The sequence below is a fragment of the Phaethon lepturus genome, unplaced genomic scaffold (genome assembly GCF_000687285.1).
Source record: "Phaethon lepturus isolate BGI_N335 unplaced genomic scaffold, ASM68728v1 scaffold42933, whole genome shotgun sequence".
Taxonomy (NCBI): domain Eukaryota; kingdom Metazoa; phylum Chordata; class Aves; order Phaethontiformes; family Phaethontidae; genus Phaethon; species Phaethon lepturus.
Window position 1 is genome coordinate 16,106 of NW_010530617.1, and position 17,644 is coordinate 33,749.

General features: G+C 44.9%; 1 protein-coding gene across 1 annotated transcript in view; it reads right to left on the reverse strand.

Moving 5' to 3' along the window:
* The window catches only part of UBE2H (ubiquitin-conjugating enzyme E2H), a gene marked incomplete at its 5' end in the record, with an annotated part of 24,208 nt that extends 16,104 nt beyond the window's left edge, over positions 1 to 8,104 (reverse strand). The window contains 2 exons of the mRNA XM_010284307.1: positions 7,268 to 7,342; positions 8,028 to 8,104. Of these exons, the coding sequence (XP_010282609.1) occupies positions 7,268 to 7,342; positions 8,028 to 8,104 (152 nt within the window). The remainder of the gene's footprint in view (positions 1 to 7,267; positions 7,343 to 8,027) is intronic.
* Between the last annotated feature and the right edge of the window lie 9,540 nt (positions 8,105 to 17,644).

Below are 17,644 nucleotides of genomic sequence, written 5' to 3' on the forward strand. Positions count from 1 at the left end.
GGTACCTCTCATTGTCCTATGGAGCCACTAGGCAGAAAGCTCCTGCAAGAAGTTGTTCCACATGGATTGCTCCCCTATGACTACACCTATGGGGCTGGACTGTGATTTAGGAAGGGTCCCCTACATTAGTACAGCACACAGAGAATCACAGAAGGGTTTGGGTTGGAAGGGACCTTAAAGATCATCTAGTTCCAACCACCCTGCCATGGGCAAGGACACCTTCCAGTAGATAAGGTTGCTCATCTACCATTCAGGCAGAATGGACTCAAAACTTGGAGATAAGAGGGATCAGAAACCTGGGCTAGAGACTGCCACCTCACAGTGGCACACAGCTTCCACAGCTCCAGCTGCACAATGCGGTTCGGCAGCAGCGCAAAGCTTTCTGCACCCCTTGGAGCTTCTCATCCACGTCAGGAACCGGCTGCAATCCAACAAGCGGTACTTCAAAAGGTGGCCCGTTGGCTTATCTAAGCTCAAAGTACAGCCAGCTTAGCTGGTAAGCTAGGTGAGAGGTCCCCAAAAGAGACTTTTTTTTCCTGCAGCACAGCTCTTTAAAAAGGAACGGTAGTGCTGCTAGCCCTGCTGAAGCATGCAGGGAGGAGGAAAAGCAGCATGCCAGCAAACGCAGCATATCCCAACCTCCTCCCGGTTTCATGTCTTCTTGCTCAGCGAGGAGTCAGCTGCATGGCCCGACCACACCAGTGATAACTGCAAGAGGACTTCCCACCGTCTCTGGGGAACGTGCCAGAGCAGAGGTAGTTTATATCCACTTACCCATCCCAAACTCGCCTCTGCTTGCCCACGTGTCAGCTCTCTTTGCTCATAAAATAAGGCCAGCTGGACACTTCTCTACCTGAACAACTGTGACAGCAGATCCCTATCTGTGTACAAACAAACAAGCTGACAGGACAAGTGTCTTGCTGCACTGAAAAGTCAGGAGCAGAGTGACAAGCCTCAAAGTTTTATTTTTAATGAGAGATTAAGGCCAAGTCAGGAAACTGTTCGCATTGCCTGGCTGGTGAGGTGAGAAGCTGGTTACAGTCTCTCTGAAGCAGGATGCAGTGAGTTTTAAATACCACACCAAATCAACGTGGCTTGGGTGACCACCCAAGGCTCCAGGCAGAACAATGTGCACAGAAATCAGCATGCGAAAGAGCTTATGTACAGCACAGAGAGGTCAGGAGCAGTGTTCTTCCTCTGCTTTTTTTAACCACTGGACAACCTACCTACTGGAAAAAGATCTCTCAAGTACTCGTGCAGTGTTGCCAAACAGCCAGAGTCTAAACTTAACATTTATTACTTCCCCCTCCCCAAACACCCAAAAGCCTGCAAGGGGACATGCATTTATTTTATTTTATTTTAAAAAACACATTGCACTTATTTCAGGGACTACCTTCTTGTGTAACTGATCATGAGCCCCACCTCAACTCACAGGTTGAGAAGCCGTGGTAGGAGATGGGGGAGAGGGCATGAGAGCAAGACCTCTGCCCCAGTCCTCCACTTTAGTACCTATTTCCCCCCTGCAGACTGGGACAACTGGTTTAACGTGTGGCTGTTCCCCACTTGAAAGGTGCAGGATCTGTCCACCTCAGAGGCACACACCTTATCCAGTGCTCTCAGGTCAGCAAGTTCTCACTGGCAAAAGCAAGGATATCTTTCTTAGGAAATTTGGAGGTTAGGAGCCCATTCACAGCACTAACGACCAAGTCAAATATAACAATGTGCACTCACCACGGAGGCATTCACCGCACGGTGGTGGCGTGAGGAGCTGTGTAACGTCAGCTTGCTAACAGCAGAAGTGGAACAGTTTGTATTACCGTACTCAAATTCTAGTAGCTTTTCAAAACAATACCATAAATAATTCTGCAGCAGCTTCACGAGGGAAAGATCAGGACGGAAAAATATGGCTGTAGCTGATGGAAAACAGTGGCAGAGCTATAAACTCTGGACCTCCTGCTCAGAGTGAATCGCTTAGCAGTCCTTCTCGGAAGCAGAAAAGCAGAATCCACAAGCTTACAGACTGGTGCTAAGAGCAGCAGTCTCTGGAAAAACATGCAGAACTAAGCACAAAGCAATTGCCCAGTATCAGTTCATCTCATTGCTTAGGTGCACCATCACCTGATGCCCAGGCTTCAGAGACTGGCACAGAAGGCAGTGAATCTGTGCCAAGTCAGGCTGAAAACACCTACCCCATTTTGTCAGTCTGTTCCCATTCTCCGATTGTAGCAGGAAATCTGCAGAGGGTGCACAGTTGTGCGTCAGACCGGAGTGGAGACAAGGATACAAATTACCCTTAGGTGTCTCGTCTTTCCCCTTAGACAAAGCTAAGCGTATTTGAAAGAACAAGCATTTTCACATTGCTTATAGGATCAACACACGCAGGGAAGAGCAAGCTCGGAATGGTCACAGGCGATAAGTGACTCATGAAATTCTAAGTAGCAAAATGTAAGGCAATCCAGCAAGGAGCTGACAGTAAAAATAGCAGCTGCAGTTAAAAAGAAAAATTAAGGACCAGCCAGGAGATATGTGTTAAATCCTGGCTGGAGCCAAACACTGCTTCATTCCTGTACTGGCTGCCACAATATCTCATTATATACATACGTACACATATACACACAGGTCCATCTGTTTTGTGTACATACTGCTTATTTTGTTTTGCAAAACACTTAGGAGAAAGGTGAAATGTAAATGCAAGATATCTGCAGATAACTGGGCCAGAGATGGAAGGAAAATGAGACTGTGTATAAATATACAGAAGTTATTTGAGAAATTGAGGCTCTGAGCATATTGTACACAAACTTTGTAGCTGTGACATTTGATTATTAAGAAACCAGAGTGACTCAGTGCTGGCCTAATATTTCTGCAGATTTTCGCAATAAAATAAATGCCACAGTGCTTCCAGGTTAAGAGCTCAGACTCCCAGGTTCACATGTTTCTACTGCTCCTGTCCTCCAAGCAGGGCAGGACATCCACACTCTGTGCTTCCTCCCGTGTTTATGGCATCAAAGACCATTAACCTCCAGCTCTTGGCAGGCATATGGACTGATTAAAAACATACAAAATTTACACAAAGTGTTCTCGTGACTTGGGAGCTCAAAACAGTACTTCAAGTACTTCACAACTCCCCTTTGAAAAAGCAGGAACAGACCAGGCAGAAAGTTCCCCTGAAGATACTAAATCCCAGAGGGAAAGGAAAAGTAGCGAAGCCGTGCCAGCAAGGTTACTGAAATCATAAATAGCTCAAAATATACTGTCTAGGAGAAAGCAAAAATGGAACCAAATATTTGGGTCCTCATAAGCATGCAGGAATATTTATATTAGTTGACAAAGGCATTAAGAGCAGCAGCATTCACCAGCTTCAGAAAGCAACTGGGTATTTTTCAGGAGTTGGTTTTGTTCTAACAAACTGCTCAAATAAGTTCAAGAGATCCGTTTCAACCCTGAAGATCTGGATATTTAGGGATCACGAGTGGAGTTAGTTCATCTCAATGGGACCACTGAAGCCCAGAGCCAACATGACAGCCCTACATCTGGCTCCGTTTAGATTCGTGTCCTTCTAGGATGCGCACTTCCTTTTTACTGTATGTTATATAGCTTTTGTTAGGAAAAGTCATCCTGCACCAATAGGGGATCTGTCCGATTACTCAGCAAAGACCAAGCAAGGAACAGGCAGTGCCAGAAATACCAGAAAGGTACTGGCAGGACGTCACGGAACACTGGAAGCTCTCCCAGGAACTGCTCTTTTCACACAGATCCCAGGATGGTTTAGGTCTTTAAGCAGAGGCATTACTGGCATTGTCAGGTGAGCACTGTCCCCGGGGCGGCATCATTTAATAGACTACAACAATAATTAACAACCTGAGAAGGGCAGGAAATAAATGCCACACGTATTTGAGAAGGCAGCTGTGGATGGGACAAGGGAGCAGAGTTGGCACGAAAAGAACCACCATACCACACGAAGGCTTTTGCTAGAGACCGTCAAAGGTGACGAGGACCATCAATCACTCAGGGTTTAAAGAAAAGGTCCACACCTTTCCAGATGGCAAATCTGGAACCCACTCTAAAAACCTTTTCTATTCAGGTTTGTCAGTCGCACTTCAGAAGGGAACACCAAGTTTTCATGTACCTTATACTCAGAGCCATGCTGGGATAAAAGCAATCTGAACAGATTAGAAAGCAACTATTAACAGTCATTTTTCAGAAGCGGCTTTCTAGAATGCATGGATATGCTTCAAGCCATCATGTTATTTGCTGCAAAAAGCCCATGCCACGTTCAAGACTGCATTAAGATTTTCTAAGATGGAAAGAAAATTTTAGCCTACAGTACTAGAGGAACAAGGAAAGCTGCAAGGGCAGCATTTTTGCTTTAAGCTTCAGCATAAAAGTATAATTTATTAAAGGAAAAGAAACTGCTGGATTCTATACTTTATACAAGCCAGTGACTTACACAGACAATTTGAACTCTGCATGTCATCACCGCAGTGGGAGCTATGTGGTGCCGAGAACAGAAGGGCTGGAAAGAAGCTACATGTGTGCTCTAGATGACCTTCTGTCCATTTACGGGCTCCGCCATCTCTGAAAACCTTCACTTCCACCTCTTTAGAGATCAGAGATTGCCATGGCAAATTTCTTCCCGACTAATTCCTACCCCTGTGTTATCCAGAGCTCAAGCTGGCTGAGGACTGCTGTGTTAGGACACCCATGCTCACTGGAACAGGCAGACCTGGGAGAGAACAGAATCTTGTCTCATTTACAAGCTTGTGAATGCTCCTGGTTCAGCTGGGACGAAGGCTTGCTCTGGAGTTATCTCTAATGCCCAAACCACTGGTATCAGGCACCGCACACCGAGTCTGCCTCCGAGAGCAGCGGTGTGAAGATCGGGCTGGCCCAGAGGAAGGGGCTGAGACATCACCCAGACCTGGCTGTCCAGATAAGCTGGGCTGGGGCAGCAGAAATGGGAACCAGACAAAGAAAAATAAACTTCTTCCCGCAGCTGGCTGGGAGCTTTTCCAGGTCTTAGTGCTCCCCTTGGCACTTCCACTGCCCAGCTCTTTCCTCCCTGCAGCAGAGCTGAGCCCTGCTTTGCTAAGCCAGCTCTCATCTAGCCTCGACTGTTTATTCAACCTGAAACCTCAGCTGCACACCGCTTCGCCCGGGAGCTGATCTGCGCTTCCAGCAGCCCTCGCCAGCAGACAGCAAGGCAAGGCCTAGAGCAAGAGCCAGCCTTTTGGGGAGCTCAGTGAGAGAAAAGGTGGTTTTCAGCCACTCAGACTCGCAGGGCAAGGGAAGCATGCTAGAAGGTCTGATGAGTCTGGAATAACACAGTCGCAACACAGGCTATACGCTAGCTGATGGATAAGAAGATGCTATACTAAAAGGAAGACAGCAAAAGCAACATTAAAAAGGACAAAGCAACTCAGTGATTTGAGCAGAAAAGAACTCCCAGCACACCCACCCACCCCACCCCCAGTTCACCAGGAGAAAGGCCATCCTTGTGGTGCCAGTTCTGAAAATACCGCTGGGCCAACTCTGATCCCAGGCTGCCTTTTACTCCTGCCTATCCCAACCAGCACTAAACAGCCTCCAAGCCAAACCACCAAAAGGTCAAACCTACCACCTTCCACGCAACTAACCGGAGCCTAAATCAACAGCGCTACGAATATACAAGAGCCTGGCCAACATTTAGCTGCATTGGCTTCATAAGCTACTGGAAATAAAGTTTGTTTTTGCGTTAAGCCAGCAACCTTGATTTCAGATACACACTGGAAGAACATCAGGAGAGAGAAAGAATAATCTTGAGTAGACTAGCACCAAAGCAATTAACAACAAGGAAACTGGGTTTTATGTGCTTTCTGAGAGTTGTCTGTAGCCAGCCCACATTTAAGATTGCCAACATGACAGTACCCTGATCTGCACTGGTTTGTGGCACTTGAGAAGTGGGGAGGGAAAAACGACTTGCACAGAATAACATACTGTGCGTCTCGTAAACAGTCTCTAACCTAAGAGTTCACAGCAAGTTTTGAGAGCTGACTCAAGAGGAAGGAGAAAAGGCTTCGCATAGCTGCAGCAATACTGCATTGTTACTCAGCTGTGTGCACATTTCTGTGGTTCAGTTAAGGTTTCAGCAGAAAAAAAGAAAGGTAAAGGATGGCGTAAAAACAGCGTCGCTCTTTCCCAAAAGGCCTGGTTCACATTTGGAACAAGACAGATTATTTCTCACACCAGAGAGAGAGATCTTAAATAGAAGGCACTCTTAGCATAAGAGTCTATTTTAAGAAAGCAGCCAATACTTATCAACTCCAAATCAGGATGTTGATACTGGAAGGGACCCATCTCATCCAACCCATCTAGTCAAGTTTCCACATCAGTTCTCCTCAGGCGGTTTTCTCCGTTCGCTAGAGTCCTCCGGTGGCTGGAGCCACAAGCACACCCTTCTGATGGAGAAGCACTTAACTCACTGAGTTAATACAGATTTCATAAGCCATAAGTTAATACTAATTTCATAAGCCAGAATACAGATGTTGAAACTTCATGCATCTGCTCCAGTTTTTCAAGCAATATTGGCTATTTCATTTATAGCTTAAGTGATTGGCATAAAGTTTGGTACCCAAAGACATCCGAGTTAGACTGCCATTACCTAAGGACAAAGGTAGGATGGATACACTCTAAAGAACATTTCCTTATCAAACTTCCTATTTGCTCTCGAAGGTTAAACAAGCCTGACCAGTCTAGCCAGCTGCAATTTTCTGGTGATAAGTCCCTGCTTCTATATTCTTCTGCATATGCATCACCTAGTCCAAGAGGGCAGAGGCTCCAGCTCCTGCCTTCACTTCCATCCACTTTTGGACAAGACGTCCCAAAAGCTAAGTGCACCCTAAGACCATGAGCACACCCTGTGGTCTTTGCTCTCCATACTACATAAGTCGTTTTATATAAACAGGCTCCAGCACTCACTGTGGTATCCTGCACCTTACCCAGGAATGGATGTATTATTAAAAAAAGCACATGGTAGAGAGACTCAGTTCATCAACACACGAATGTGTGACCAAATCACATTTCCTAGTCCTTCAGCCAAAAGGCCAAACTTCCTCTCTGCTTGGCACGTGATATCTGGAAGTCTATGGTAAAAGCATTCTGCAGACTTGAATAAGGAGCTTATGATTGCCCTAAGGGTTGGTGCAACTGCACCTGCAACAATGCTGCAAGCAGTAACATCTCTCCTGCATAAACAGTAACATGATTTTGACTGAAAGTCATTATGGATTACCTATAGACGGGGATTTGAAAGGGTATTTATCAGGAAGGTCGACTCTAACTTTCCATACTCCACCTTCATATGGTGCTGCAATGAAAGAAATGCAGGTATTAGACACTTCATAACTCAGGAGAGAATAAATAGAACTACAGCATTAAGCAAAACACATCTTGGGAAGAATGCTTAGTTCCATCAGGGGGTAAAATTTCACATAAAACCTCCTATGGTAAAAGCGTTTTTTCCTGTGCTGCCTGACAAGAAATACATTATTTTAACTGATACTGCAGAAGATCTCAGCAAAGACACAAGAGCCTTATTAGAAACAGAGACTTTGGAATAAGCTACTTACCTTTAGAGATGTTACTAAATTAAGGCACGCTGGAGACCCGACTTGTGAGCTAGTCACTAGAAAAGCCACCTTAATTACAAACTCCACAAAAATTCAGATGACTGATGCAAAACTTATGAGCCGGGTATAGAAAAGTTAAGGATCAACAAAAGTGGTGCTGAAGGCCATAGCAGAGGACTTCGTCGTCGGAAGGCAGTATCCAGCCCTGCTCAGCTCCAAGGGAGGTGGTTCATCTGCATTAATGCTCACAGTTGTATTTCTCCCCATCCTTGACAGAGCCTTCAAACACTGCTACCCTTTGATTTCTCACCCCCACTTAGATTTGCTCATCTCTTCTTCCACTCCAGAAGAATGTGTCATTCCACTGTTCCCCACCATGAGCAATTAGTTTGTTTTTATAGAAGGGCTGGGTCATATACTTACTTCCTTGTGGTCCATAGAACTTCACAACAAATTCATTGAGTCCTCCTAAGATCGTGACTTCGTGTTTACTCTCAATACTGATACATCAAGTAAAGGAAAACATTTAGTCCAGGGAAAGAAAACCCATTTACTTAGATAGGGGTAACTTGCTAGAAGCCTGTCAAACCAAATAGTTTAAACCCAAATATTCAGAATATCCTACAACATGCAATTTAAGCATCTTGACACATCTAAGCGACCACACCACCACAATGACGTTAGCACAAGCCAATTCTACACACTGAATCCCTCCCCCTGCGTTAAGCAATCTTGAGACGATGCCTCCCTTCCCCTCAGAGCTGCTTCGTGTTCTCCATCTACTTCTGCAGAGCGTAAGCTCCAATTTAAGAAAACACCAAGTCCCTATCAGCAACATATTTGGGAACATATTCAGGCGGTGGAGGGGAGCTAAAATCCAGAAACAGCAACAGCTCCAAGCCTCATCGCACACAGACATAACCCCAGGGGCAAGGCTCGGAGGTGAGGCCAGGACTTGGAGAAACCTCTCTCCTTTCCAGCGCTCAGGAGATGAGCCACAAAGCAGAAAGTCACCCTTGCCAACCACTCACATTAAATGTTTACTCTCCTGCCCAGATTAGAGGAGCAGAACTCTCCCCAGTCCCCACTCTGACAAATGCAAGAGCTGATGAATTCAATTCTCCTTGGCTGCCTTCGGCGCTGTCAGATGGCCTCCCACAGCTACGATGCAAATTACAGCAATCTCATGTTAATTTGGCTTGCAAGACCAAAAAACTGCGTCTTTGGAGAGATGGCAGAAGGGCAAGATTATGAGGCACTGTTACAGTGCAAAAAGAACAACTGTATTTCTCAACATTTAAAGGAAAGAATCAAAGCGCCAGTGCTCTGGGAAGAAGGGATCACAAACAGAGGCAAGAAATCTTCATTTCAAGTAAGGTTCAGTTAAGACAATTAACGGTGATGTTTCAGCACCCAAGCTGGTTGAAGAATTCTGCTATAAATCAGGGTTAATGGATTGTGAATAATATCCTACAGCAATTACCTTTAATCAATAACCTTAATATGAATTATGAGGGGAGCATCAGAAAAAACAGAGAGCAGGAGAAAAATCAAAGGTTTATTCCCACCTGAACTTCAGACTGCTTCAGCTGTGCATCACAGAGGCTACCCTCATGTGAGGGAAGCAGGCAACGGCACAGAATATCTAATAAAAGATCCTTAACATCACAGCAGCGAGCTTGGCAGAAACACTCAGGCTAAAAGGAACTGAAGCCAGGTTCCCTTTTACAACCAAGATTTTTCACTCTGATGCAAAAGGTTTTCTGCTTTCAAGGCACAAAATTTGCCCAGGAAGCTTACCACTTTGCGGCAATTACGCAGACCCCCTTGCACCTTCATGTCACTGAGCAAACAGGCACACACATACACACTCACTTAAATATTCCTGACCCACTGGGAACGTAACTGCCTGGGACCCACCACCAGGAACAAGTAATTCTCAGCTCAGACCTATCCCTGATGGCACATTCCGATTCATGAAGCCTGTTTAAGGTGCGTCACAAACTACTTTGAGAGGCTCCTGTATCCAGAAGTGCCAAGTCAATCCCGCAGTCGGTGTGCATACCCAGAGGCAGGAGATCCAGGTCTCATCTGCAGGGTCCGTCAGGATTTATTACAGTTCCTCAAGTACAATGACTCCCAGATTGAGCAGAGTTTTCCCACAGTGCCAGCTCCAAAAGAGTTTGGACGCAATAACCTTCTTCCCCTCATTCTCATGGGGAGGGAGAAAAGTTTATAGCGGTTTGTTTTGGCTCAGGAGTTTTCTTGGTTCAGCATAAGCTGCTCTACCCTACAGTTAAATGGCAAGTAGTTCGCTGCACCTGGCAGTCACCCAAGAGCAGCTCACAAAGGGCAGATCGATGCCCAACTGCGCCAAGCGCAAGTGATTTCTCTGCTAAAATCCAATGGGCATCTCTGGGAAAAGCTATATCCCTACAGGTTTGCGGAGAGTAGCTTAGCATTGCAGTACTGCAGCTTGCTTCAGACCTGATGTTAAGGGACACTCGTCACCAGATCTTTTCACATCACCCAGTACCGTGACAGTAAGTTTTAAATATAGGTTCAACTGAGTTTACGTTCCTTTGAAAATGTACACTCTCATCTAATAGATAACTATTCCGGGTTCAGAAATGGGCTCTTACACAAACCCGCCATGTATGATGAAGCCCCAGAGTGAAATGTTTAATACTGAAGCATGTTAACACTTACAGCAGCTTCGCGGATCAGGTTAAATACAAATGGTTTTACTCAGGACTAAATCAAGTACCACTTAATAAAAAACAGCTCTCCCAGCCTGATCTCCTGAGCAGCTGCAGCTTCTATGCTCTTCGGCTTTGCAAGTTAATACCAACCATAAATTAAAGCTGAGCTTTCTGCACTCAGACTCAGTCCTAGTGTTCCCAAGTTCAAAAAACTATTAGTAAGCAATGCAGTGCCATATTTGATTATTCTCCCTGTTGCAGCAAGGGAGTTAGGTTCACAAAAGGGATATGTATTGGGGTGCGGATGCTGCGTTTGGGAACAACATGACACATTAACATGATAGAGAGTTTGGGGACAGACTGAAAACAAAGTGAATTTCAGCAATAAAGCCCTTGTATCAACACAGGGTAAATATCTGGAAATGCACTAGCAGAACTGAGGAAGCGAGGGAAGCCCTCCTTCCTGGGCATGAGGTGAGCTCCATGTGAACTCTCACTTTCTAACACAAGTGGGGTGAACTGTCTTCCCCTTTGCCTCTCCACCAAGTTTTCTCTAAAGGTAGAGATGTCCAGGAATTTAAAACCTTGAAATGCCACTAACAAAATGATGGAGAGGACTAGTGGGAGAAGTGCATGGAGCAATTACAGAAAGAAGAACAAGCTTTTTCCAACTCCAGGAAGTCTTCAGATCTATTGCCTTGGCACACGTGATCTCCAGGAAACGCTTATCACACGAGCTGGGACCCCACGAAGTCCAGGAACCTGAGGCAGACCTCAAGGCTTCTCCATCCCACAGAGCCGTACCAAGGAACCCTCTAGCAGCACAAGGGAAAAGGATGGGGGAACAGCAGAAAGGGCTTGACACATTCGGAGGACTTTCCGGACCACGTTCCCAGAGAAAGCTCCACCATGGCTCGTGGCAATGTATCCCAGAGTAAAGAACGCAGGCTCTGACCCAACTATTTTCTCAGCTTAGACAGATTTTTTCCATAAGGCAAAAGTCTTACAACCAAATCCCAAATGAATGCCGTTCCAAACACGCCAGCAATTAATCAGCTGTCTCAGATCCAAAAAAGAGTTGCTACTTCGGAGACCCACAAGACTTAAGGAACTCAGCTGTGCCTAGGGCACAATGAACCTCCCCTCCTGCATTCAGAGCTAGATGGGGCCTGGTGCCAGATCCTGCAGCAAACCCAGGTAGCTCCCACGAAGGAGAAAAGCTCCGGGTCTTCTGCAAACTGAGAACAGCTTCAGGAAGCCCCAGGAAAAGAGTCTGGAGCACAATTTCCACAATTACGGTGACCAGACTGTCCACAGCAGCCCCCCGCGCGTTTCTCCCAGGATAGCTACGTTTGCGTCCAGGGTTCCCATTCACCCCTTTCATCAGCTGCTGATGTAAATCCCTGCAGAAAGCGCTCCTGTGAGCACTCAGGACTTCAAACACGCAGCCAGCATTTATGGGGAAGACCACAAACCCCTCACCTTGTTTTAGTCAACTCTATCCAGACGAATTCCTCTATGCCCACACCCTCTCTTCACCACACTTTTCATTATTCAGATTTACAGAAAGAGAACAAGCAGTTAATGGGTATAGACTTTTACATTCTTGATTCCAGTGGCAATCCAGTGGTTCATACTGGTATGAGCAGTCTACCTGGTTTCCATAGCAAGGCACACAGCTACACCATGTGTATACGGCGTCAAGATTACAGCTTGGTTTTGTAGCTCTGTAACACATCACATGCTAAAACGTTTAACAAAAATACAACCAAATACCTTTCAAGATCTCAGCTTGCTCCTACTAGTCTACGTGACTTATGGCCTTGCTGCTTTTAGCTCCTTATGATCTCAGTATACTAATTTGACTTTGTGTCAAATATAGCCAGTGTAAAAGTCAAGAGAAAAGTGCAAAATCTGGATACAACTCAGGTTTCTAACGGATATGAAGTTCAAAAGTTTTACCTTAAGACCACAGAAACTAGAAGGGAATCCTGAGGACCTGAAGATAAATCATCTCAGTCCCAAAACTATTAGGAGAATTTTAATGACACTAAGTGTTGAAAATATTTAGATGATGATATAGAAAGCAAGCTGATTTTCAAATATCTGTTCAGAAGTGGTTGCTAGGAGAGAGACAGAAGGGAATTTTTCTGCCGCTGATTACAGACTCCCTATATAGTGCCTGAAATGTGCCAGAAGCGCAAAGGCCAAGCGCGCCACGTATTAGCATTACAGTAACATCCACAGCCCCCTATCAAGATCAAGGCTCTATTGTTCAGGGTTGAGCTTGTAGGAAATGGTTTCTTTGGTCAGAATGAAAAGTGATTTAAAGCATTTTGCCCATTCTGCATTGGGACAAAAAACACACAAAACTTTTCAAATCTGGAGAGCGAGAGACTGCCCAACCATCTGACTTGACCAAATAGACTGACTACTGTGGATTTGCCTGTTCCAGGGGCAAGTTCCCATTCCCTCATCCTTGTGCGGGGCCACCCACCACTGTAGGACTGGATCTCCCCTGCAGTAATAAAAAAATAATTTGTTAGGATACAACTTCACACCCAGATCTCCCCAAATCCCAGCTGAACATCACGGCAAACAGATGGCTAGTCTGTTTGCAGGGTTGAGTGGCTTTTTCCTGGCAAACATTTAGCCTGAAAAAAAAATATCCCTTCATTAAGTTTCTTTAAAATTAACATAAGTTACAAGCTTGGGCAAATCAGTTTTCTGACTAAAAATATTTCACTGAAAGTATTTTTGCAAGCCTAGCAACACAAATGGCCATGAGCAGCCTGCCCCAAAGAGGCAGACAAAGCAGGAAGCTAGAATGCCCTGAGGAAAAATAAAGTTGTATATTTATCGATGTGCATCTCAATATAAGTCGCAGATAGGTTGATGGTCATCACCAGAAAGCAAGTCCCTGCCTTCTAAAGATCTCTGCCATGTCATCTCTTACAGAGACTTGGCTACAGCTATCCTTCCAGGTGAAGGACCTCACCAGAGAAGACATTGTGAATTTGAGGGAAAAAAAAATCATAAGACCACACCTACGTATATGAGATTAATACAGTTGATTTTTTTCCTTCACAAAGAGTTTTTTAGGCAGTGGCTGCACCACCCATGCGATGGAAGTGCAGCCGCTCCGGCTGGTACAGAAAGCACCGCTCTGCTTGTTCCAGGCATCAGAAGTGTGAATTCTTCTGAAGTATTTGCAAGCAGAGTTTTGCAACATAAATAGCCTCTAATATTGGCACTGATGGTTATTCATGTTTATTTCTTACAAAAGCAAACGAGTTCCACTCTAAGAAAAACTTACACAACCTGCAGTTATCTGTAAGGAGCCCTATGATTTAGCAGCATTACCAGTTACGCTGACGCGTGGGCAGCAGAAGGGCAAGTTCAGCTCAGTCACCTCCCTGCCTCCAAGCCTTCGCAGGCTGCCTTGCCTTCTCTAAATTCCCTTTATCTGATCCGAGTTACCCGAGGTGCCAGCTGTGCACGTGAAACCACAGCCAGCACCAGGACTTTGATGCTTTAAGTATCAGGAATATTTATTCTTATTTTCCCCAAGTAAGAGTCCCTGCCCTTTACTCGCATTTAACTTTCTTCACAGTTCTCCGTCTCTCCCTGCAGCACACCAGAAGAAAGGACACTTAAGAGTGAAAAAGGTTATAAAGAAAAAAAGCTCTTGTGATTGCTTCGAGCAGGAAGAGGCAGCACTTTAGTCACCCTGTTTGTAGCAAACTTCTCAAGAACTCCAGGCTAAACCCATTCAGATTATTAAAATCCCTTGGTTTTCCCCCAAGCTAGTTATTCTCGTTGCCACAGGGCACCATTCACAGTTTCCAGCTTCAAGCAAAGGGGTTTTCTAGCACCAGAAATAGGCTCGCTATTTGCCAAGGATGTTGGTTGCACAATTTCTGTTGTCAGTATCCACAGCCCCATGGTCTGCACCAGCCGCAAGAAGGGAAGACACCACTGGGGCAATCTGCACTTCATCTTCATGTACCTGGGGCAGACCTCAACCTTCAGTTGAATTGGGATTGCCCAGGAACACCACAGCTTTGAAAGACACAATATTCACTGAAATCCTACAGCATAAAAGAGGACAGCAAGTCACTCGCAGGCAGTTGTGGAAAACTCTGAAGACAACCAGCTTTCCCAGCCCTCCACCCTCCTTACCGCTGCGACAAGTGAACTGGGGACAGCATTACACAGTGGTGGTTTCACTTGTTGCAAGACAACGGCTGGTTATGACTGCAGCTGAAAATGCTCTGGAAGCGAGGAAATAGCAAGTGCATAACTGAACAGCACCCCGTGCTTGGTTGCTGAGTTTTTCTTTTATTGCACACAAGCGTTTTCCTGTTAGAAATGCATTTTTCATTCAAAAAAAAAAAATCTTCACTCACTGCTTCTCTACCAGATTTTAACTGAGATGAGAAATCGCACAAGAAGGAGCGTTCTTAAGTTATTCTGCACACACCCTTCACAATTTCACATCACAGAATGGCAAATTTCCCCAAGACAAACACCCTTGGCACCAGCAACCCCATCAAAAGGCACTTTTCTAGCACAGCCACGCGTACTGAAAGGCACTTTGTGGGTGCTATCGGGGTTTTTGGGAGAAGGAACTGCTGCTCCAGCAAGCCTTCCAGTCTAGCTTGCTTTCTTTGGAGCTCCTGATGATTTACATCTGGCCACTCTCCACTAAACTTTGTGCCAAGAGACTGGACTAATAAGGAAAGGGAGAGGAAAAGTCAGCCTTCCCCAGAAGACACTTTGCATACGAGTTGCCTGCTATGTACTGATTAAAAACTAAGTCAGCATTTTTCCTACACTCCAGGCTTCAAACCTGGTCTTTCCTCACCAGAAGTGAAGGGAATCACCACAAAAAGACAATATGCTACATCTCATACCATGCTGGATTGAGTAATACTGCCCTTTTCCTTCAGAAAACAAGTTAATTCATTGTCCTCCCCAACTCTGTGCTGTCCCCTTGAAAAGTTTCAGCTTGTTTAGAAAAAGAGATAGCAGACATACTTTTTTTTTCCCCCCATAGAGAAAAGATATTGGAATAAACTTGTTTAAAACTGTGTTCTTAAGCTTCTCCTGGTTGGGTCAACATTTAATGGCAGCGGTGGTGGCACCAAGAGCTCCTTCACAATTAGACTGGAACACAATCAGTGCCGTTTTGACAGTAGATAACGAGCGCCGTAGCCAAACTCCAGTTTTGCGGTGCAGATTACTGTGCAATTTATTTGCATTTACAGACAAGGAAGAACACAATACGTACAAGCATCAGGTCCTCGTTTTACTCGGTATCGTTAGCTAAGCGTAATTCAGGATGAGAACATGTATTGGCGCAGAGTGACACCTTCCGATTTGCATCGCAGCAGAACTTTTGCTTGCGAGATGACTGTTTCGGTGCTACGCATGGTGCTGGTCAGTCCCAAGAGTTTTGAAACCACTTAAACCTGTGACCTATGCAAGGGTTGCTGAGGTGCTGCTCAAGAAAGACGGGGAGATGCATTAGTCAGGGTAAGAAGAAGCTGGCACACAAGATTTTGAAATGTGAAGGGGACTGAGCTTGATGAAAGGGAGTCGGAATGAAGTTGTGCTCAGCACAGCTTAACTGATGTTCTCACGCATGACCATAATGCAACATAGCATTGCCTCCACAAGCACAGTATTTCTTCGAAACTCAGTAAAAGAGGACACACTTGAAACCAAGAGAATTTAAGTGCAGTTAGTCTGTAATGATAAGCAACTGTCAACTAGCAAACTCCTTAAATGGATCCTAGCTGGAGATGACTGTGCAATTTGAGGAAGGCATCCTACCAGAACGGACTAGCAAGGACAACAACATGTAGAACCACAGAATCATAGAATCTTTGGGTTGGAAGGGACCTTCGAAGGCCATCTAGTCCTGGGCTTCTCTGGGATAACCAGAGAAGCAAAAAGGTCCCCACAATACGATTGCACTGGTCTCCTCTGACCGATGCTCGAGCCTCCCAGAAGAGTTCAATACAAGCTGCTCACGTGGCATAAACAAGGCAGAAATAATCGGGAACCTTATGCTCTCAGCCAGACACCAAGCCAGAAGCCACAGAATTCACTATGCTGACATTCAAAGTCAGTCACAGAGGAAACCAAAGTCGGGTCCAGAAGCATCGAAGATGACAGCAGTAGTAGTTTACACAGCCATACATCTGTCTCTAAGCTAAACCACTAGATATAATATTTGCATCACTACAGCTTCCATCAAGAGAAGTTTGTTACCATGGTGACTGTACATACTGGTGGGAACAGAGTATTTAATGTACAAAAAAAAAAATCAAACTTCTCAAACAAGTGAGAAATTTCAAGTGTGTTTTAAGTAAAACATCAGAAGGAGAAAATGCAATCATTTTTTTTTCCAGTTGTGTTGGGTACACTTGATTTCCTCTTCGTGAGGATTCAAGAAGTGCCAAAATGCTTCTGAAAGAGAAACCGTGGCTGTAAAACCATGCGATTGAGAGCATGACCCCAAACATGTGCTAGACCTGACACCAAGCCTAAGATTTAACTGTGTGTCAGGGACTGTGCCCCACCACACATTTTACAAGAACATACCAGGTCTGTTAAAAACAATGCTTTTCATGTGTTCATGCAGTTGGAATACTTCACCAATTTAGACTTCCTGAAGACATGTATTATTTTAAGGCCTTTTCCCTCACGTGAAGTTTGGTTTAGGTTTCCGCAGACTTTACTGAAATGCTTTTTACTCTGAGAAACCTACAGAGTCATTTAGAAACTGTAAGCATGTCAAGCCACCTCAGCAACAGTGACATAAAACCCCAAACGTACAACCAACCATCTCCTCAGGCTGTAAAGCCCTTGGGACATGACATGTTTGTAGTCAAAGCAGACAGATGCAGAGGAGGTCATAAGCTCTGGCAAGAGTTTTTATTTAGGAAAAAATCTAGAATTATCTCAAGTTCTTAATTTTATATGAGACAAAGAGTTTAACGGTGGGAAGGAGAAAGCATCAAAGCAAGTACTTTCATTCTGGTAAATTCAGAGTTATATTTTGTTATATTCTGAACATAAACTTAAAATTAGGATGCTTTGGCACGAAGAAGTTACCAATTCTGGAACAAGAGTCCCCCATTCTCTTTGCTCCCCTTTACCAAGATCTTTTCTTGCCTGCAAGGGATGCTGAATTGGGCCACAGAGACTCAACGAGGGGATGCTAATACACTGCATTGGCTTGAGCTACATGACAACATTAAATTGAGAAAGTGTTAAATACGTGAATCCTGAGAATTGTTTCAATAAACACTTCACACCGGGATGTCT